The 23,592-nt window shown below is 34.7% G+C and overlaps 1 protein-coding gene, 1 long non-coding RNA gene and 1 pseudogene across 7 annotated transcripts in view; 1 reads left to right on the forward strand and 2 right to left on the reverse strand.

The window, feature by feature from the left end:
• The window catches only part of GREB1L (GREB1 like retinoic acid receptor coactivator), a 353,788-nt gene that overhangs the window by 129,630 nt on the left and 200,566 nt on the right, over positions 1-23,592 (reverse strand). For all 6 annotated transcript variants that reach the window (XM_077135830.1, XM_077135828.1, XM_077135832.1 and 3 more), the window contains exons 7-8: positions 22,960-23,136; positions 20,694-20,816 (exon numbers count right to left, since the gene is read on the reverse strand). In XM_077135830.1, coding sequence (XP_076991945.1) covers positions 20,694-20,816; positions 22,960-23,136 — 300 coding nt within the window. The remainder of the gene's footprint in view (positions 1-20,693; positions 20,817-22,959; positions 23,137-23,592) is intronic.
• Positions 1-23,592, forward strand: part of LOC143662261 (uncharacterized) — a 55,489-nt gene that overhangs the window by 30,137 nt on the left and 1,760 nt on the right. The gene's annotated exons all lie outside the window — the stretch shown is intronic.
• LOC143662764 (zinc finger protein 655-like) lies at positions 12,207-13,887 on the reverse strand (annotated as a pseudogene).

Below are 23,592 nucleotides of genomic sequence, written 5' to 3' on the forward strand. Positions count from 1 at the left end.
GGTTTGTTCATATGAAACTTAATCCCACAAAGGATAGGTCAAGTCTACTTAAAATTTAGGCCTAAGAGTCACCCCCAAGAGAGCCTCTTTTGTTGCTCAGATGTGGCCCCTCTCTCCAGCCAACACAACAAGCAGTCTCACCACCCTCCCTTTCTCTGCGTGGGACATGACTCCCAGGGGTGTGGACCTTCCTGGCAATGTGGGACAGAGATCCTGGAATGAGCTGAGACTCAGCATCAAGGGATTGAGAAAAACCCTAGAATGAGCTGAGAATTAACATCAAGGGATTGAGAGAACCTTCTCAACCAAAAGGGGGAAGAGTGAAATAAGACAAAGTGTCAATGGCTGAGAGATTCCAAACAGAGTCGAGAGGTTATCGTGGAGGTTATTCTTATGCATCAAGTACATATCATCTTCTTATTCAAGATGTAATGGAGAGGCTGGAGGGAACTGCCTGAAAATGTACAGCTGTGTTCCAGTAGTCATGCTTTTTGAGGATGATTGAATAATGATACAGCTGTCACAATGTGATGTGTGTTTGTGAAAACCTTGTGTCTGATGCTCCTTTTATCTACCTTGTCAACAAAGGAGTAGAACATATGGAATAAAAATAAATAATAGGGGAACAAATGCTAAAATAAAATTTAGTTTAAATGCTAGTGATCAATGAAAGCAAGGGGTAAAGGGTATGGTAGGTATAATCTTTTTTTTTTTTCTTTCCTGTGTTCCTTTTATTTCTTTTTCTGAATTAATGCAAATGTTCTAAGAAATGATGAATATGCAACTAAGTGATGATATTGTGAATTACTGATTATGCATGTTGTTTTATTGTTTATTTTTTTAATTAACAAACAAATTAAAAAATAATAATTACACATAAATAGATGCTCCACATCATTAGCAAATCAAAACCATGAGATACTATTTCACACCCAGTAGAATGGCTACTATTTAAAAAAAAAACAAACAACAAAACAGAAAATCACAAATATCGGAGAGGATGTGGAGAAACAGGAACACTCACTCATTGCTGGTGGGAATGTAAAATGGTGCAGCTACTGTGGATGAGAGTTTGGCCATTCCTCAGAAAGTTAAGAATAGAATTATCACATGACGTGGCAATCCCACTTCTAGGTATATACACCAAAGAACTGAAAGCACGTATTTGCATACTGACGTTCACCACAGGATTATTTACAATTGCCAAAGGATGGACAGAACCCAAATATCCATCAACATGTGGAGAATATATATATATATATATATATACCACACCCAATAGAATATAATTCAGCAGTAAAAAGGGATGAAATTCTGATACATACAACAACACAGATAACCTTGAAGACATCATGTTGAGTGAAATAAGCCATATACAAAAGAATAAATATTGTATGATCTCACTGAGGTTGGGGTGGGAGGTAGGGAATGGTAAGTTAATGCTTAAACTGTAGAGTTTCTACTGGGGTAACAGTTGGTGGTGATGGTAGCACAACACCGTGAACATAATTAACAGCACTGAATTATATATGTAAATGTGTTTAAAAGGGAAATTTCTAGGTCATACATATGTTACTAGAATAGAAATTTTAAAAAACAGAACAGTACAATACGTGAACCCTATGTAAATGACGAACTACAGTTCATGTATAATTATGAAAATGTTCTTTCATGAACTACAACTAATGTAATACACTAATGCAAGGTATTAATAATACGGTGGTATATGGGAATTCTGTAATTTATGCACGATATTTCTGTAAACCTACAATTTCTCTAATAAAAATTTAAAAGTAAATGAAGAATATCCTTTCAGTCTAGACACCATATTTCTATTAATGCACTCTTAGGGTTATTTTTTTATTTTTTCTCAGCCATGTGTTCTGTTAACTCAAACAGAGCCAGCATTTAATTAAAACACAAACATATTTTCTCCCTAAAATTTATGTTAAATCAGACATTTTTCCAACCAATTTGTATGCTGTTGGTTTACAGACAACTTCATTGAGGTGTAACTGACATACAATACACTGCACATAATTAAATACATAATTTTATAAGTTCTGACATATGTATATACCCATGACACACTTACCACAATTGAAACAGTGAACCTATCTATCACACCCCAAAATTTCCTCATGCCTTTTTGCAAGCTCTCCCTCTTGCATTTCCCTCACTTCCCCATCTACAAGCAACTTTTGATCTGCTTCCTGTCACTACAGATTAGTTTGCATTTTCTAGAGTTTTATGTAAATGTAATCATACAGTATTGTTCCTATTTGTTTGGCTTCTTTCACTTGCCAAAATTATTTTAAGACTTGATCATGTCATTATGAGTATCAACAGTTCATTCCTGTTTATTGATAACTAATATTACATTATATGGATAGTCAATAATTTATATACTCACCTGTTGATGGAAATCTGGACCGTTTCTAGTCTTTAGCTATTACAAATAAAACTGCTATGAATATTTGTATACAAGTGTTTGTATGGCATATTATTTCCTTTTCTTATGGGTAAATACCAAAGAATGTAATGGCTATACCAGAAGGTATGTGTATATTTAACTTTTTAAGACTTCCAAACTGTGTTTTAAAGTGGTTATACCATTTCATATTCCCAATTTCTTAGTGTTTCAGTACAGTGGTATCACACTGTGACTTTTATTTACATTTCCCTAATGACTAATGATGTTAGTTATCGTCTCATGTGCTTAATTGCCATTCATATTTCATTTGTCCATTTGTAAAGCTGGGATGTTTTTATATTGAGTTTTGACATTTCTTTATATTTTCTGGATATAATTCCTTTATATGCTTTGCAAAGATTTTCTCCTAATCTGTGGCATGTCTTTTCATTCTCTTATCGTTACCTTCTTTAGAGCAGAAGTTTTTAATTTTGATGAAGTCCAAGTTATCATTTGTCCTTTTATGAGTTGTGCTTTTGGTGTTGTATCTAAGAAATCTTTGCCTAACCCATCACAAGCATTTTCTATTTTTGTTCTTGAAGAAGCTTTATAGTCTTATGTTTTATACTTAGGTCTAGGACCCAATTGATTTAATTTTTGTATGTGGTATGAGATGTGGATTCCAGTTATTTTTTTGCATATGGATATCCAATTGTTCCAGCATCATTTGATAAAAAGACTATCCTTTCTTCATTTCATTGCCTCTGTGCCTTGGTTAAAAGATCAGTTGTGCACAGATGTGTAAATTTACTTCTAGACTTTCTACGCTGTTCCACTGATCTATTTGTGTATCTTTACATCAGTACCATGTTGTTTTGATTATTGTAGCTTTATACTACTACTTGAAATTAGGTAGGGTTAGTCTTTCAACTTATTTATTCTTTTTCATTGTTGTTTTGGCTATTTTCAGTCCTTTGTATTTCCATATGAGTTTTAGAACTAGCTTGTCAATTTCTACCTAAAAAGCCTCTGGGATTGGGATTGAGATTATGTTCAATCTACAGATCAATTTGGAAGAGAACTGACATTTTAATAATATTGAGTCTTACACCTCAGGAACAAGGTAAATCTCTCCCATTTTTTAATCTTCTTTACTTTCTCTCAACTATGTTTTCTTGTGTTCAGGGTACAGTTCTTTCCACCTTTTGTCCAATTTATCCCTGTATATTTCATGTTACTGATACTTCTGTAAATGGTATTATTTTTTAGACATTTTTTATTGTGAACTATAATGGAAAAAAGCAATAAATTTCAAAGTACACTGTGACAAATAGTTATAGAATAGATTACAGAGTCTGATATGGGTTATAGATACATAATTTTAGTTTTTTCCTTCTAGTTGCACCAAGACACTGGAGACTAAAAAAAATACCAATATAAAGATTCAGCAGTCATATTCATTTGTTAAATCCTATCTTCTCTGTTATAACTCCTTCTCCTTCGATCCTTCTCCTAATCTTTAGGGGCATTCAGCGTATGCACATTCTAACTTTTTCATGTTGGAAAGGGGTGTGGATAATATGGGATAGGGGGATGGAACTAGTTGATGTTTTTGGCGAGGCTGGCCCCTCTGGATTTCAGGATTTATCTGGCCCAGAAAGCCACTTGGAGGTTATAGGTTTCTGGAAAGTAACCTTAGTGCATGAAACTTTTGTAGAAACTCAAATAAAGCCCTAGGTGTCCCTTAGCGTTGACAGGGGTATTATTAATTTCAAATTTTAATTCTTAATAGTTTATTGATAGAATATAGAAATACAACTGATATTTGTATATCAATCTCACATCCTGTCATGTTGCTAAGCTCACTTCTAGTTTCTAGTAGCTCTTTTGTATATTTTATTGAATTTTCTACATAGATGATCATGTGGACTGTAAATAAGACACTTTTTCTTCTTCCCTTCCAACATGGATACTTTTTATTTCTTTTTCTTGCATGGTTGCATTGGCTAGAACCTCTAGTAGAATGCTGAATAAAAGAAGAGTGGACATATTCCTGGTCTTAGAAAGAGAAAGCATTTAGTCTTCTACCATTAGTTTTTTTGCCCTTTATCAGGTTTAGGAATTTTCTTTTCATTTCTAGTTTAAGAGACTTATCTGGAATGGATGCTGGATTTTATCAAATTTTTTTAATGCATCTACTGCGATAATAAGCTCTTTTATTAAACTAAAACAAAATTTTAGTTTGTTAACAGGGTAAATTACATGGGTTGATATTCAAATGATAAACCAATCATGCATTTCTAGGTTAAACTCCACTTGGTCATGATTTTTTAATCTTTTTAACATATTTTAAAATTTTATTTGCTAAAAGTTTTAAAGAAATTTTATATTTATTTCATGAAGATTATTGGTCTGAAGTTTTCTTTTTTTTGCAAGAGTTTATCTGATTTTGGTATCAAGGTAAAACTGATCTCTAGAATAAGTTAGGAAGTAGTCCATCTTCTTCAATTTTGGGGAGGAGTTTTGGGTAGAATTATTTCTTCCTTAAAGTTTTATAGAACCTGCTATCTGGGTCTGCAGTTTTCTTTAAGGAAAGATTTTTAACTACAGTTTCAATGTGTTTAATAGATACAAGGCTATTCAGGTCATTTATTTCTTTGTGATTAAGGTTTTATAATGTATGTCTTTCAATAAAATTGGCCATTTTATTCAAGTTGTCAAATCTACCAGTACAAAGTTGTCCCTAACATTCCCTCATTATCCTTTTAATATCCCTTGAATATCTAATGACGCTACCTGTCTCATTCCAAATACTGGTCATTTGTACTTCCCACTTTTTTTCCTATCAATCTGGTTAGAGTTTACCAATTTTATTGGTTTTCTCAAAGAACAAACTTCTGGTATTATTAATTCGTTCTATTATTTTTTTTATTTACTGATTTTTTAACCAAAATGTGTGAATTTTATTGTGTGCAGATCATAAATCATTAAAGTGATAAAAAAGATGAGAAGAAAAAACAGCTTAACTGGAAACTCCAGTTTGTGAGCTAGTGAGAGTAACAATGGGTGGAGCAGCCCAGGTGGCTTTTGGAGGTGCCCAGGAGAGAGGTACGGAGCCAAGGAGGGGGCAGTAAGTGCTTAAGTCCTTTCAGGCCAGATGGGTCCCTCCCACCCAGCAACCCTGGGTAACTTCTGTCTCAGCTGCTAAGAGAAGGGTCTCTCCTCTCTTCCAGTCCACCCCGATTCTAGGAGCTGTCCAGGAACCTCTCTTTCCTTGAGAGGTTTCCTCCACGGCCTACTCTGAGCCTGCTAAACGGTTTTGTCCTAGTGGTGGTGTGGCTGGTGCTCTGGGGACATGGTATCCCCGGTGTGCCAAAGAGGAGCGCTCCATCTCTCTGCTGGCTACTGGGAGTGCTTGGTTCCTTTTTGTCTGAAATTTAGATGAAAATGCATCTGTTCTGCCATGCGTCGTCCGAGGACTAGAGTTGTGCCCTTGGCTGTCAGCATCTTCCCTGTGGTACCGCCTCAGAGTAGGCTCTTGGTCAACTGTGTACATGTGCATATGTTTTAAAGAGGATCACTGCAGAGTGAAGTCCTGTGAGAATGGAGCCTGTTGTTTTTTCCCCAGAACCCAAGGAGGAGGGCTCAGGATTTCATAAAGAAGACATCTCTGAAGGTTGGATGTGGCTCAGGGCTGGAAAGGGCTGGTGGGAGAGGAGTTGCTTGGGAGCTAAGTTTTTCTATTATTTTTCTGTTTTCAATTTCATTGATTGACATTTTGAGCTTGATTTCATTTGTTTACCTTGAGTTTAATTTACTCTTCTTTTTTCCTAATCTCTTATGGTGGAAACTAAGATAATTTATTTTGAGATTTTCTTCTTTTCTAGTATAGTTTTAGAGTTAAAAATTTCCCTCTTAATACTACTTTAATGGTACCCCACAAATTCTGATCTGTCATTTCATATCCATTAAGTTCAAAATACTTTCTGATTTCCCTTTTGATATCTCCTTTAATCCATGATTATTTAGAAGTATTTTGATTTCTAAATATTTGGATTTTTCCAAAATTTTTTCTGTTACTGATTTCGAATTTAATTGCATTTTGGCCAGAGAACATACTCTGTATATCCTGAATCCTTTAAAATTTCCTGAGAATTGTTTTATGGTCTAGAATCTGATCTATCTTGGTAAATGTTTTATATGAATTTAAGGAAAATACGTATTCTGTTGTTGTTGGGTAGATTGTTCTATAAATGCCAATAAGCTCAAATTGGTTGACAGTGCTGTTTGAATATTATATAACCTTACTTATTTTCTGTCTACCTGTTCCATCAGTTATGGAGAGAAGGGTATTGAAATACCTAGCTATAACTGCAGATTTGTCTACCTTTCAAAACAGTAACAGTTTTTGCTTCAGATATTTTGAATTCTAATTAGATGCACAAACATTATGGATTGTTATGTCCTCTTGATGACTTGACACCTTTATGATTTTTAAATTATTATTTTAATCTCTGGTAATATTCTTTGCTCTGAAACCTACTTTGCCTAATATTAATATAGCCATGCAAGCTTTCTTTTTACAAGTGTTAACAGGTTAGATAAAAAAAAAACTTTTTACCTTTAACCTCTTCATATCTTTATATTTTAATTGTATTTCATGTAGGTAGTAGAGTTGGACCTTGCTTTTTTTATGCAGTCTAATTACTTGTCTTTTAATTGGGGTGCTTGAACCATTCACATTTAATTTGATTCTTGATGTGGCTAAGTATGAGTCTAGCATCTTGCTATTTGCTTTTTACTGTACCATACATTCTTTGTTGCCTTTATTCTCTTTTTCAGACATCTTTCAGATAAATCAAGTTTATGATTCCTTTTTATCTCATTTGTTAGCTTCTTAGCTATAATTCTTTGTTTATTTTAGTAGTTGCTTTAGGGTCTATGGTACATATCTTAACTCATCATCATGTACCCTCAAGTGATATTACACCACTTCATATATAGTATAAGAACTTTACAATAGTATAGTTCTATGTCTCCCCTTCTAGCCTTTATAATATCATCCTATGTTTACTTTTACATATATTATAAACTCTGCAATATATCGTTATTATATGTGTGTAACAATCAATTGTCCTTTATGACAATTTAAATAATAAAAAAATTGCATATATTTACCCATGTAATTACCATTTCCAGGTCTGTCTTCTATTGTATATGTTCTGTGTATAGATTCAGGTTTCCATCTAGTATTATTATCCTTCTACCTGAACTGCTTTCTATAGCATTTCTTATAGAGCAAGTCTGCTGGGGATGCATTCTTTCAGTTTTTGTACATCTGAAAGCATATCTATTAAACCTTCTATTTTGAAAGATATTCTATTAAATATAGGATTCTACATTGGCAGTTCTTTGCTTTCAGTACTTTAAAGATGTTGCTCCACTGTTTAACACATTGTTTTCCATAAGAAATATGAAGTATGCTTCTTTTTGTTCCTCCTCTTTGTACCTAACATTTTTTTTTGACATACAGACATGTATATCTGGCTGCTTTAAGATTGTCTGTTTATCACTGGTTTTGAGTAACATGACTATGATGTGTATTGGTATTATTTTTCTTCATGTTTCTTGCACTTGGGCTTCATTGACCTTCTTAGATCTGTAGGTTTATAGTTTTCACCAACTTTATAAAGTTTGGGCCATTATTTCTTCAAATAACATTGCTGTCCCCTCTGCATTCTTCTTTCCCTCCTCTCCTTTGACCATTACAATTGCTAGTATATTAGGTTGCTTTAAGTTGCCCCAGCTCACTGATGTTTTTTTAATTTTCCTTTATTCCTTTTTCTCTCTGTGTTTCACTGCAGATAGTTTCTATTACTGTATCTTCAAGTTCACTAATATTTTCTTTTGCAATAACTATTATGGTGTCAATTACATCCAGTGTTTTTCATCTTAGATATTGCAGTTTTCATCTCTAGAAGTTTGATTTGAGTCTTTTTATATCATCTGTGTCTCTACTTAACTTTTTGAATATATTAAATAAAGGTATAACTGTTTTGGTGTTATTTTCCACGAATTCTAATTCTTATGTCAGATGTAGGTTAGTTTTAATTAATTGATTAATCTCCTGATCAAAGTTATAATTTCCTGCCTCTGAATGCCTGGCAATCTTTGACTGGATGTCAGACACTCTGAACTTTAACTTCTTGGAAGCTAGATCTTTTTGTATCACTACAACTATTCTTAAGCTTCATTCTAAAATTCAGTTATTAGAAAGAGTTTAATCCTTTTGGGTCTTGCTTTTATGGTATCTTAGATGGGTTGGGAGCCCTATGCTCAGTCTAGGGCTTATTATTCTCCATTACTGAGGCAAGACCTTCCTAAGTACCCTATCCCCTGCCCTGTAAATAATGAACTTTTCCTGTTTGGCTGGTGGGAAGCAATGTACTTGGCTCTGTCATTCTCAACACTGCTTCCTCTAATCTTTTTGGATGGTACTATTCCCTGGCTTAGAGTAGTCTCCTCACATGCATTAACTGATTAATATTATGTTGAAACCTTAAGGTATCCCTCTGCACATAACTAGAGTGTCTTCTCTGTGTAGCTGTCTTCCCTTGAGTACTCAGTACTATGAACTCTAGCTGCCTTGCTGTCCCAGATTTTTGGCCCTTCTACTCAACTCAGAGAGTCTTCTGAGCTCCACTGCAGTTCCCTCTCCCTGGGTCACAGTCTGGAAACTCTCTTAATCTATTAAGTAGGCAATACTAAGAATCACATAGTTTATTTCCCTTCTGCAAAAATCACTGCCCTTCATTGCCTGATGTACAGGGTCATGAAAATTATTTTAAATGTATTTTTGTTTGCTTGGAATTTTGGTGTTTTGTTTTCTTTTGTTTCCTGTTGTTGTTTCAGGTGGAAGGGCAATTCCAGTCCTTCTTTCTCCATTTTGGCCAGACACAGAAGTCGAGTTGAACTGTTAATTTTTAACCTTGGGGTTCCCACTCTTCTTTTCCTACTCCTCCTTCTCCTTACTCGCTCTTGAAATTTTAGACACATAAGCATTTTAGAGAATTCTAGGTAGAGATAAAAATCACTGTCCTATCCCCAGCCTCTAGTACCCAGTGTTGCCCAACAAAATTGTTCAATAGTAAAGAGAAAGAGCTTGAGCTTTGGTTTTGTTACTTTCTAGCTGTATCTTGGACTTGTCTGTGTAAGGTTTTGACCCGTTTCTACACATAAAGAACGTGAAGGAGATCAGTAAAAAGCAGACATTTTCTACTGACTTACACATTTGGCTTAATTTTGAGAGGCTTAAAGTTTACTAAAATTTATAGCATAAAATAAAATTCAGAAACAGAAACAGATCAACTAAAATATTCTCCCATAAACCATTGTTTTATCTTTTAGTATATGTCTTTCTAGGTTTTTTTTACACATATTTTTGCATGCTATAATAAAAATAAACAGTTTTCTCTACTATGTTTTTTTTTCTTTTTATTTAACAGAATTATTTCCTATGTGGCCACATAATGCTCATAATTACCTTTAGCATCCATCTTTATTATGTGGGTATGCCATGATTCATCAACTGTTTCTTTACTAAGGTCATTTTCAGTTAATATAAAAGACATTATTAGTAAATATCTTGATTCTCCTTTTAGGTATTTTCTTGGCTAGGCCCTCTGAAGTGAGATTATGAAATCAAAGGATATAAATTTTTAAATATTATTATATATTGCCAAATTCTTTTCTTAAAAGGTCATATCACTGCTCACTCCCACTAGCCTGGCTGAGAACATCAGTTTTAAATATCACTCATTGCCAGTGTTGAATATTACCACTTCAAACAAAATGCTCTGGTTAATGTAATAGGTGAAAATGATATTTCACTGTTATTACTTAGAATTTCTTCATTTCTACAAAATGGGCCATTGTTCATTATATTCACTAAATAGTTGTATTTTTCTCCTTTTGTTGGGCAGGAAGAAGAGTCTCCCAAGCATATTCATGGCCCTCAGTTTCCTTCCCTGCCTGGCGAGGAATAAGCATTGGTTTTCTTCCTTCTCCCTCCCATCCATCCATTCATTAAATATTTATTGAGCCCCTTCAGCAAGCCAGGAACTAAGTTAGGTTCTGGGGTACAATGTGGATATAAGATAAAGATACAATCCCCACATTTAAGAAGTTTACACTCTAAAGGAAGATCCTACATGTTCCCACTTTCTAGTTGGGAGTAGGCAAATCTGTGTGACAGAGTTTTTATCACATTCGGAAAAAGGATACTGTGTTTCAGTAAAGAATTACTTTGAATAACTATAAAGAACTAAGTTTAGAAAAACTTGCTAGAAGTAGTTTTCATTATCCTTGCTTCAAAGTTGAGAGGAAAGGAAGCTTAGAGGCTCAAAGGAGGACAATTCTAAAGAGGAAAGGAACAAACACAGCCTCATTTTAGGGACAGTTAAATGATGTAGTCTCATTATATTGACATTTCTTTCAGTTTTCAGTATCTTAGAGTAGCTAGAAGTAAAAACCTAAAATTCTGAAACTCTGAAATCTGTTTTACAGCTAATTGTTGTGATGTACTTTGAAGTTTGTTTTTTTTTACATGTTATTTTTCACAAGGAAAAAAGTTGATTGTGATGATAAATGCACAGCTATATGATGATAATGTAAACCACTGATGATTGGATGATTGTGTGGTATGTGAATATATAATATACAACAATTAAAAAAAAAATTTTAAAAAGATGCGTTCTGATGGAAACTGCTTTCTAAACGGCTATCACCAGCAACAGGGGAATTGTAATGGGGGGAAATGGAGACAATGATGAGGCTATGTGAGCAAGGCAGTCCTGAGTTGGGTGAGGCACATCATGACATATTCTAGACATAGAGAGGGCAGCAGGAGAGTTTCAAACTCTAGGAAGACAAAGGAGAAGAGGCCAATAGGTAACAGGGAAGGAAAAGTATTGGCACTTAGAAATTTCCATTTATGGTTGGCCCTCTCTCCTTTCTCAGAGACCAAAGACAACTGCTTGGCTCCATTCTTTAGCTCTACAACTACAACTGTAGAATAACCACAGTGAGAAATACAAAAACTCAAAAGGACCAGAACATTATTACACCACAGCATCCCTGGCCTATGAAACCTTTGCTCTCAAAGTGTGAGAACATGTATGTACTTTGAGTGGGTAAATCTGCCTTCTTCCCCATTGAGATATATTAAAATAGAAGCATATATACAAAACATGTATGTATAATTAAAAATACTAATAAAAGCAAATACCATGTAACCACCATCCAAGACAAGGAAAAAAAGTAAACAAAACACTGCCACCAACTCAGCAGCCTCCTTTATGGCTCTTCTCACACCATCTCCCTCCCTCTCCCCAAAGGTAACCACTGCCTTCCTAAAAAAGTTCAATTTTGTCTGTTTTTTTTCCCCAATATAAGTTTTTACGTTTATTAATATGAAATATGATGTAAATTTTTCCACTTGCATTACATCAGATTCTAGTGTGGCTATTCTGAGGTTGTAAAAGACAAACCTGTAACCAAGATTTGCCATTTATTATACTCATATGACTTCTCGTGGGTTTAGATTCTTTGATTTTGAATAAAGGTTTCAAATATGGCTGATGCCCTTTGATACATACACATCAACTACATTCAAAGGCTACCTGTATAGCATGAAGTTGGTGCTGAATCAAGCAGTTACTCTGACTGAAGGCTTTTTCCCATTCAATCCAGAGATGGAATTTTACTCCAGTATGAATTCTGCAAGTGTCTCAGGAATAACTAAGGTATGAAAATACCATGATGTATTACTATATTCAGTACATTTACAGGTTTTCTCACTGATACACTGTTGGTTAAAAGTTTTACAGCTTTCCGAATATTAAAAGCTTTCCTACTATTGTCACAGTAGGGTTTCTCTCTGGTGTGATTTCTCTGATGCTGAGTAAGAGTTGAGCTATGACCGAAGACTATACCACATTCAATGCATAAGAGATTTCTCTCTGATGTGAATTCCCAGATGTTGAAGCCTGAACTTTTGACTTAAAGCCTTCCCACATTCATTATGCTAAGGTTTACCTTTGGTGGGAATTCTTTGCTGTTATAGAAAGTGTGCTCTGACTGAAGTTCTTTCTATGTGTACCACAATCAAAGGCATTTTCTATGGGAAGAACCTCTTGTTGCAGGTAAAACCTGTGCTATAACAGAAACGTTCCCTATAATTATTCCATTTGCTGGATTTCTCTTTCCTGAGACTTTTGTGATGCTGAATAACGCATTTTGACAGAAGACTTTTCCACATTCATTATATTCATGTGGTTTCTCGTCTGTGGTGAATTCTTTAGCACTGAGTAAGATGTGAACTCAATCTGAAGTCTTTCCCACATTCACTACATGCATAGGAATTTTCGCTGAAATTAATTCCTGATGTCTTAAAATAGTCAACCCACATTCACTGCTCTCACAGGACCCTTACGTTCAACTAGGCATGAGGTAGAAGTCACCACCACACAGTAGAGAGAGGGGGCCTCTAATTTTCTAATGTTGAGTAATATACACACAACAGCTGAAGATTCAGTCTTCACAATTCTGAGATTTCACTCTGGTGTGAATTCTGGTGCCGAATTAGGTCTGAGCTCTGACTACAGGATTTATCACATGCATTACATTTATACGATTTCTCAAGTAGAATGCTCTTACATTTAGCAAGATGGGAGAGATCCATTAAACCTCTCTTATATTTCCCCATTCTGAAAATTCTGTGTTAGACTCATTTGTTCATGTTTACCAGCAGCTAAAGTCTGGTTGAGGCTCATGCCTTACTTGAAATTGCCATCAGTATTCTGTAATCTAAAAACTCTCTGGTTTGTATAAAAGTTTTAGAGTCCCTACTGAAGCTTTTTTAGGTTCATTGCATTCATTGTTCTTCTCATTGGTGCAGGTTTTCTTGCTGATTGTTATTTGTCTAAACTCTCTCAAATTTCTTAGGATTCCCTGAAGCCTTATTGTTTTATCCTCAGGTTTATACACTTCTCTAGTCTCAGAAACTAGAGCAATAACCTGTTTGAGTCTTCCTATTCTCACCTTGTGTGAATGTACATCTTCAGAGCTTTTCTGCTTAGGAATCAATTTGTGCTCTTCTCTGGTTGCTCCATCTGAGCAGCCAGCTCTTAAGACTTCTCTATTCTTAGTTTCCAGATCAATGATCTGTACATCTTGTTCCAGCTGGGAGATCCCATCAGGCTTGGAAAGTGTAAATCCTACTCTTAGAGAAGAAAATGGGATGTGGCAATTTATGCCCACCAGCCACCTTTTCTTTTACCCCTAGTGAGTCCCTGTTCCATGTTGGTCTCCTGAATGACCTGAGGCTCTGGGGACAGACCCTCAGATTGAGTCTCCAAAGACTGCAACTGGACCCTTGGTGATCCTGCTTCTTCTTGGGCAGATATTTCCTCCATCCCTGTTCTGGAGGACAAGGACCATCACCAGGCTTCTATGCGCCCCTGAGCACAGAACAGCTCTGGTCAGAGATCGGTAGTCCAGTTTTGCCTGTATTTGAACTTAACAGTAACCAAGTCATATTGGATAGATTCTTTCATGAAGAGCTCTTTTTCAACATTATGTTTATAAGATTCATCCATAATGCTGCATGTAGCTTTTGTTCATTTTCATTGCTATATGATATTTCATTACATAATTATAATCAAAATGTATTTAGCCATGCTATTGTTGATGAAGATTTGAATTGTTTCCATTTGGGGATTAACTATGAGGAACACTGGTATGAATAGCCTTGGAAATACCTCTTTGGGCACACGTTCAAGAATTTCTTTAGTGAGAGGAACATCTAAATCATAGGATATACATACTTTCTGCTTTACTATGATACAGCAAATTACTTGAAAAGCGGTCGGATCAATTAACACCCCCCCAATAGTGTATGATAGTTCTTATTTCTTTAAATCTTTATCAGCATTTACTATTGTCATATATCAAATTACTGCCAATTTGGTGTGTGTATAATGGTATCTCACTGTGTTTTTAATGTAATTTCCCTAATGGCCAAAGAGGTTAAGCATCTTTTCATGAATTTATTAGCCACTTGGATTTCCTCTTTTGTGAAGTGCCTGTTTAATATTGCTCCTTTTTCTACTGGTTGGTCTTTTACTTATTGATTCATAGGCATTCTTTATATATTCTTGATACTACTCCTTTGTTGGTTTTATGCATTACACATAAGTTCTCCTAACCTATGGCTTGTCTTTTATGGTTTCTCTTTTTATGGTGTCTTCTAATAATTAGAGGTTGTCATTTTAATGTAGTAAATAAGATTTTTTATTTTATGATCAGTCCTCTTTGTCTCTATTTTAGGATATTCATCATAACCCTGTGATCATAAAGGTATTCTACAATATCTTCTAAAAGCCTGATAGTTTTGCCTTTCACTTTTAGATCTTCAAGCTACCAGAAATTGATTTTTGTGTAGTGTATAAAATAGGGATACAGTTTCATTTTTTTTCAACATAGACTATTCAACTTCTGAGTACCATTCATTGAAATTTTCCACTAATCTGCAAGTCACCCCTGTTAAGTATGAAATATCTATATGGTATGTGAATCTCTTTTTTGGGGGGGGCTTTTTACTCTATTCTACTGCTTGTATCTCTATCCCTGTGCAAACTCCACACTGTCTTTATTACTAAAGCTTTATAAGCTTGTTATGGTAGGGAAAGTCCTCTCATATGTAATTGTTTTTACTTTAATACACAACCCTAACACAGTAAGGGTTTTTTTTATTACTTTGAGCCTGCCTGTAGTAGCTCACAGACAGGAAAATACCATTTCCAAGACAGTATCTCTGATTCAAATAACAGGGCTGACTTCTCGTAAGCATAGAACCTACAGTCTACAATATCCTCAGGGGTTCGTGAAAACGTTTTAACTTACTTTAGAAACAGAAGGAAAAAAATCAACTTTTAGGATGAAGGAAGTGCTTTAGTATGTAATATTAATGTATTCATCTTTATACTATAACAATCATAAAACATTTTTAATATTTTTATGGAGGAACCCCCACTTCCAAATGATCTCATCTTACTCACAGAGAAGCTTTTTAAAATCTATTTTTTCAAAAAACAACTTAACTGAGGTATATTTCACAAATCATAAAATTTACCCATTTTAAGTATATGATTCAATGATTTTTCATAACTTTACTGAGCGGTGCAACCATCACTATAAATTAGTTTTAGAACATTTTCAGCTCCCACCGTTAAGATGCACCAACCTATGTTCAGTTTGTCTCTGTTCTCACTGCCTGTTCCTGCAACCACTAATCTACTTTCTGTCTTTATAAATTTGTCTTTTCTAAACATTTCCTATAAATGGAATTATGTAATACATCATCTCTTGTACCTAGTTTTTTTCAGTTAGCATAATGTTTTTAAGGTTCATCCATGACATAGCATGTGTCAATAATTTGTTCCTTGTTATTGCCAAAATGTATTCTATTGTATTGATATATATACTACATTTTTGACTATCTATTCACAAGGTGGCTGACATTTAGTTGGTTTCCAGTTTGTAGCTATAATTAGTAACGTGCAATTAATTAATTTACGTGCAAGCTTTGAATGATTATATTTTTCAATTCTCTGGGCTAGATACTTGGAGTGGAATTGCTGCGTTGTATGGCAGCTTTATGTTTAACTTTTCAGAAATTGCCAAATTGTACTCCAAAGGGACTGCAACACGTTTATATTTCCTCTATATTTTCATCAATATTTGCTATTTTCTGTCTTTTTTATTATAGTCATTCCAATATGTGGGAAGTGGAATCTCATTGTAGTTTTGATTTGCATTTCCTAAGGACTACTGATGTTGACCATTTTATCAAGTGCTATTAGTCATTAGTATATATTCTTTGTGGAAATGTCTATTCAACCCCTTTGCCCATGTTTTGAATGGATTGGTTGTCTTCTAATTATTGAGCTCTTTGTAAATTCTGGCTACAAATCCTTAATCAGACATGTGTTTTGCAGTTTTTTTTCCCCAGGCTTTTGCTCATTTCTTTTCATTTTCTTGGTTGTGTGTGTTTTTTTTTGGGGTGGGGGGTGCATGGTCCAGGAATTGAACCCGGGTCTCCTGCATGAAAGACGGGCATTCTAACCACTGAACTACCCGTGCACCCTGTGCCTTTTTGAAGTGCAAAATTTCGAATTTTGATGAAGCCCAATTTATCAGTTTTTCCAGAAATAAATCCTTTTATTTATAGCCCAATGATTTTTGACAAATGCAATTCACTGGAGAGAAGATAATCTGTCCAATAAATTGGGCCAATTGGATATCATCATGTAAATAGATGAACTTAGATTCTCACCTTATACCACATGTGAAAATTAAATGCAAAATGGACCACAGGTATAAATGTAAGAGCTACAACAACATAATTTTTAGAAGAAAACATAGTAGAAAAATGTCAAAACCTTGGGTTAGGTAAAGATTTCATTTTCATCTGTTCTTGAGTTCTTGTCCTGATTAAATACATTTATACATGGGGTGGGGGTGGCATACATATATAACATATGTGTGTAAATATCTATAAATATATAGCCATCCTTACACAAAATTATAAAATATTTCATAAGGAATGGTGATTAAAAGTTGAATTATTCCTTACACCTAAAGCAAGGGCACTGAAGAAAGAAAGAAAGAAATGGGAGCTCCTCAAAATTAAACACTTTTGTGCATCAAAGAACTTCATCAAGAAAGTAGAAAGACAGCCTACACAATGGGAGACAATATTTGGAAACGACATATCAGATAAAGGTCTAGTATCCAGAATTTATAAAGAGATTGTTCAACTCAACAACAAAAAGACAGCCAATCCAATTACAAAATGGGAAAAAGAATTGAACAGACACTTCTCAGAAGAGGAAATACAAATGGCCAAAAGGCACATGAAAAGATGCTCAATGTCCCTGGCCATTAGAGAAATGCAAACCAAAACCACAATGAGATATCATCTCACACCCACCAGAATGGTCATTATCAACAAAACAGAAAATGACAAGTGCTGGAGAGGATGTGGAGAAAGAGGCACACTTATCCACTGTTGGTGGGAATGTCAAATGGTGCAACCACTGTGGAAGGCAGTTTGGCGGTTCCTCAAAAAGCTGAATATAGAATTGCCATATGACCCAGCAATACCATCGCTAGGTATCTACTCAGAGGACTTAAGGGCAAAGACACAAACGGACATTTGCACACCCAATGTTTATAGCAGCATTATTTACAATTGCAAAGAGATGGAAACAGCCAAAATGTCCATCAACAGACGAGTGGCTGAACAAACTGTGGTATATACATACGATGGAATATTATGCAGCTCTAAGACAGAATAAACTTATGAAGCATGTAATAACATGGATGGACCTAGAGAACATTATGCTGAGTGAGACTAGCCAAAAACTAAAGGACAAATACTGTATGGTCTCACTGATATGAACTGACATTAGTGAATAAACTTGGAATATGTCATTGGTAACAGAGACCATCAGGAGAGAGAAATAGGGTAAGATAATGGGTAATTGGAGCTGACGGGATACAGACTGTGCAACAGGACTGGGTACAAAAACTCAGAAATGAACAGCACAATACTAACTAATTATAATGTAATTATGTTAAAACATTGAATGAAGCTGCATGTGAGGTATAGTTTTTTTGTTTTTTCCTCTCTATTATCGTTTTCTTTTTCTGTTGTCTTTTTATTTCTTTTTCTAAATTGATGCAAATGTACTAAGAAATGATGAATATGCAACTATATGACGATATTAAGAATTACTGATTGTATATGTAGAATGGAATGATTTCTAAATGTTTTGTTAATTTTTTTAATTAATAAAAAAATAAACACTGAGAATTGATACAAAAAAAAAGTTGAATTATTAACGACAGTAAAATATTGAAAGAAAATGTGCTGCAAGGGCTGAGTAGCAATCCAGCCAGAGCAGAATATCTAGAGCTTGGCAGGTTGAACTCAAAGCAAAGCTGTATAAACAGCAGGGTAATCCCTTCTTCAAATATGATGCAGTGTGTGTACCTACATTTCAGGCTAAGAAACGTTGCTCACAGGCAGTCACCGAGTGCAGATTTGTCTAAACATTGCCACCATTACAGATTAAGAAGACAATCTCCTGTAGAAAGATGAATCTCAATCTATCTGTCAATGAGATGAGGCATACCTAACATTTGCAATAACATTATCACACTCACTTGAAAGCCTTACAGCTTATGACTTTCAACATGTGCAGGAATGAGGATATTACTGATGAAGAATCTACAAACATAATTCATCAAGATGAAAGTTCTAGATGTTAAGCTTCATTTATAATTAAAATTTCTGGATTTGATCTAAAATTGTTAATAACTAATTTTGGGGTCACATTACCCCTTACATTACACTCCCTCAAGTGACATTCAAAACACTGGCATACACTTGGCCACTTGTGTTCACTTTTAGTCAATGTCCTTGTCCCTGCCTTTGTCTCTTCTTGGCAACTGAGTCTTTGTCAAATCCTCAATCTTGATTTCCTCTATTCAAAGAAACATTTGTTATCAAAATTATGTCCTGTTATAACTAAAACCGCATCATTGTTTATTAATATCTTAATATTTTTTCACTATTTTCACTTACAACTGGTTATTTATACGTCCACCTAATCCTCTTAGTAAATATGAGGACTTTATATTCCTGACAAGAGTGGTTTTTAAATCATCATAGTCATAAGTAAGTATAAGAATCCTGTCTTACGGTATCTAACAAGGGTCTTAAACATAATAAAGATTTAGTAAGTTTTGTTGGAATGAAGTAAATATTGTTAATATTGTCATTTAAAAATTACATTTCATTAGCCCAAGATCTAATGGCAAAAGGTATACCATGGAATCCATCAAATTACTAAAATAATATTCTAGGACAGACTTGTAGGTTCATCATTATTTTAAATGACAAGAGCCAAATGTCAACTGTTTTCTGTCTTCAATACCTAGTGACACTATATTCTCTTATTTATTCTAAAGAGAAATAACCTTTCCTCTTAGCTCACAGACTCTATCTGAATCTCCTAGATGGTTTAAAAGGTAGACTTTCTTATCCAGGATGAAGTAGACTTAGCTAAGTGCTAGTATATAGCAAGAAATGCCACAAAATAAAGTTAGCTTTTATTATCATTGCTAGTGCTGCTAACATATCCTAATAATCACCTCCAACTTGAAAATAAGTAGAAACAATTTACCAGTTCACATAAATTTGAAAGTTATGCTAGTAGCGAAATAAATTAACATAGTCTTTTCAACTTGCTGTGGTTGAGTAGACATTGGCAAGGTCAATGCACAAATCCTAAGAAGTTTTTTAAATAAAGTTGGTAAAAGGAACTTCCAAAAAGCATGTGAATTGAAAAAAAAATGCAAAATCTCCTTTAAAATACTTTTCTTCTTGCCTAAGATATAACTTAGACTGGTTCTGAGTAATTTTCTCAAACTCTATCTGTGACAATCTTTTCAGTTACAGCCCTGTGGTCAACTGGAACCACTGAGTCCCACCTGCAGCCTTACCCTGACCTCAGGGACTGTGTCAGTGCTGGAGGAATTTTAGAACCTTAGACTAGTAGCTTATCTACTCAGTATCAGATCAGCCATTCTGCTAATCCTGTTATGATATCCAAGTTTCAGGCACTAAGAATTTATTGGGTTATTGGTTACACCTAGAAACTAGATCACGGTTTCATCCCTTGTGATCCAAGACTAAACCTTGGGATTTTACTTAGCATCCGAGTTGGTGAATTGCTCCCTGTAACATTCCATGAGCTTAGCTAGAATCCTGTGCTGGAACTTCAGTCTTCATGAGGATGTCTCTAAAACCTACCACCTATAGCTCTGTGCATATTTCCCTCATATCTAGATTTCCACCTATTGTCTACTTCAGAGAAGTCCTACCTAGAGTCAGGTCCTCATTTGAGCTAGATTTCCTACCAGTGTCACTTCTTTTCTCTATCCCCTGTCTAGCACTTGCAAGAAAGTCTGATCTTAGATCCTGGCTACAGTCTGACCTATTTTAACACTGAGTTCTAATTCTAATAGTAATTCAAGTAATACCTCCATTTTAAAGATCTCTATTCAAACCAGCTAATAGCAAGTTTAAAATGCCTAACTAAATATACAACTGCAGCTTTAAATTCCCAAAGAAAATATCCACCCTCCATACCTGTCTGAATGAATCCTGACTTATATCCATTAGTTGTTCCATTTTCTGGGGTCACAGTTGATGATAATGAAGAGTTTGGTTTAATAGAGTGGCAAGTAGCAGAAGATTGTCGGCTTCTACATTCTAGAAAGGAATAAAAATCATATTACATGAGTAGACCAATGTTTGTTAAAACAGCTGATGGGGGAACAAATACAGACAATCTCTAAAATAAATTTCTGCTCCTTAATCTGTAGCCATTTTGCTTGTCAGAGCTACCTCTTTCCCTAATCCAGATACCACTAACACAGTTCAAGCTACTGAATGCAGTTCTTTTTCCTAGGGCCAGATGTCACATTTGAGACAAAAAAAAAAAAATGGTTACAAAGAATAATCAGACTTTTGGTTCCCATAGACTAGTTCCCAGGGGAAAAATAACTCATATCCAATATAGTCATATTAATTTTATGGATAAGACAAAGGCTAAAGTATCAATAATTTTTAAAATCCCAATAAACTTTCAAACACAGTTAACCTCCTGTCTAGAATTGATTTAAAGTATGGAACAGTAACCTAGAATCCATCTAGATTGCCTTCAGCTTTTTCTACTTTACCTTAATTTACATCCCCAAACAGAAGCAAAAGCGAATTTATAGGCAGAAGAGAAAATTAAGAAATACTTAAATACAGCCTTAATTCTTATTAAAGGAAATAGACAACATTCAAGATGATCAATGATCATGTAATATCAGGCGTCATTTTAAGGAAGCTGCTATTAACAGGACTCTGGTAAAATATTTTAAAAGTATTTAGTACTGATTTGGGTACAATTGCAAGCACATGTGGGGCTTTAATTTCCAAGCAAATTGTACTATATGTTTTGCCACATTAGTCTCTAAAGATAGCATGTGAAAAAAGGATATAAGTGGCTGTCTATGACAAAGTTGATTAAAGAGGGTCCTTTAGAGAGTTTATAAGTTTATCAGATACATTTAAGGGTTGGAGGCAGTTTTCTATAACTTTCTTCTACTCTATGATCTTCCAAGAAGAGCTATTCTATTTTTGCCTAAAAGCCTATCTCCACATTATGCATGTTATATGTATATATGTATATTAGTATATTAATGTTTATATATAATTCCAACACCAAAATAACAATTGGTATAATGGTGAGGTTTCAGAAACCACCCAGGATCACTGTCTCATAAACTATTTCACAATGGCATTCTTCACCAGAAAGATGAATTGAGCACTAAATAACAAGTTAAAAACATTTTATGCAACCAAAATAAGAGCTATACAAGCAAGTTAAGGAGTAGGGAGGTGATATTCCTTCTACTTTTACTCTTTTGCTAGGGTTCAAAATTATTTTTCTAGAGGAAAATTCTTCAGACTTCATTAGGACAAAGAGTTATCTAATCACAATGTTATCTAATCACAATGAGCATGATTCAATATTAAGTTCTGATGATACCTAGCTTAGAATATGTAGGCATTTCCTAAAAAATTACATAATGCCATTTCAAATACAACCAAGAGCAATTACTCTGAAGGACTCAAAGACAAATCTGCAGTTGTAATTTATATTTATTTTGCTATTTCTCAAGGCAAAAATCTTGTATAGACAAAAAAATAGAAATATTAAAGACTATTATTATATAGGGGGGATACAAGGATCTAAGAAGCCACTCAACAGAATAAGGATTAATTATGCCTATATTAGAACAATGAATAGAAGTGTGCCAATTCCTACGAACACATGAAGATATGAAGTTTTAACTAGATTCATGTCTACACATAGATTAAGTTCTTCCTAACATAAAAAAAAGAACTTTGTCAACTTAATAATGCACATCCCCAGGTATTATGAAGAGTGTTATTTATTCAATGTATTATCAGGTCTCATTAAAATAGAAAAATACAGATGCTTTAGAATTATGAAAGAACCTGAGTAAAGTAAAAACACCATCTGACCAGGGAACCCACACTTTGAGGTCCTCTCTAAATGACAGAAGAGCTAGAAAAAGTCCATTTCTCCCCCAAGAGCTATACCCCACCCATGCCCAAAAGGCAAATGCAACTAGAGACATGTACTTTTCCTAAACTTGAATAGTATTTGCTAAAAATAAGAAAGCAGGTCAAATAAACTACTGGATAGCTTTACATTTTTTGGATAGCCTTCTGAACTTGGGCTATATCACACTTGAAAGTTGAACTCTGTATGGAGTACTTGTCACATAGTAAAATCACCACTCCCATTCCTTTCTCTATTAGAAGTTGACTTTACCTTTCCAACAGATAAGAGGTCCCTTTGACAGTACACCCTGGGAGCTTCTGACTAGGTAGTACTTTAAGTGCTTCTGCTTCTTTGGCTGGGTGGTGAGCTTCAAGTTAATGTGGTTGGAAAATTCCGTGAAATACCGAAATCCTCTTTCTCCACAGCCAATACAGTTTCCAGAAAACCCTGAAATTAGAAATACAAAGTTACTGGTAGCCTTGTAAATTGATGTACTACATTTATGTATTAAAAAAAAACTTAGGAAAATTCACATCTTTGACCCAATAACTTTCCAATTTCAAGGAAACAATATCAAGCAAGGAACAACAACAACAAAAAAAGGTGCAGAAAAAATGGTTTCTCAGAATTATTTTATAACAGTGAAAGACTAAAAATAATTTAAATGCTGCCCCAAAAGGGTAATGGTTAGGGAAATAAATCAAAGAGTATTGTGTAATAGAATTTAGATAGTTGGCATAACAGTAAGAAAAAGTTTGATTCCAGAGATGCCCGTTATTTCCATCAGGAGAGCCTGATGGCCCTAGGCCTGGTTTTCCACTCTATACACCATGCGCACCTGCCTCCAGGGTCACAGCTGACCAGACTGTGGACCAATAGTCTGGGCTAGAGTCTCTCTCCTGG

The sequence above is a fragment of the Tamandua tetradactyla genome, chromosome 18 (genome assembly GCF_023851605.1).
Source record: "Tamandua tetradactyla isolate mTamTet1 chromosome 18, mTamTet1.pri, whole genome shotgun sequence".
NCBI lineage: Eukaryota > Metazoa > Chordata > Mammalia > Pilosa > Myrmecophagidae > Tamandua > Tamandua tetradactyla.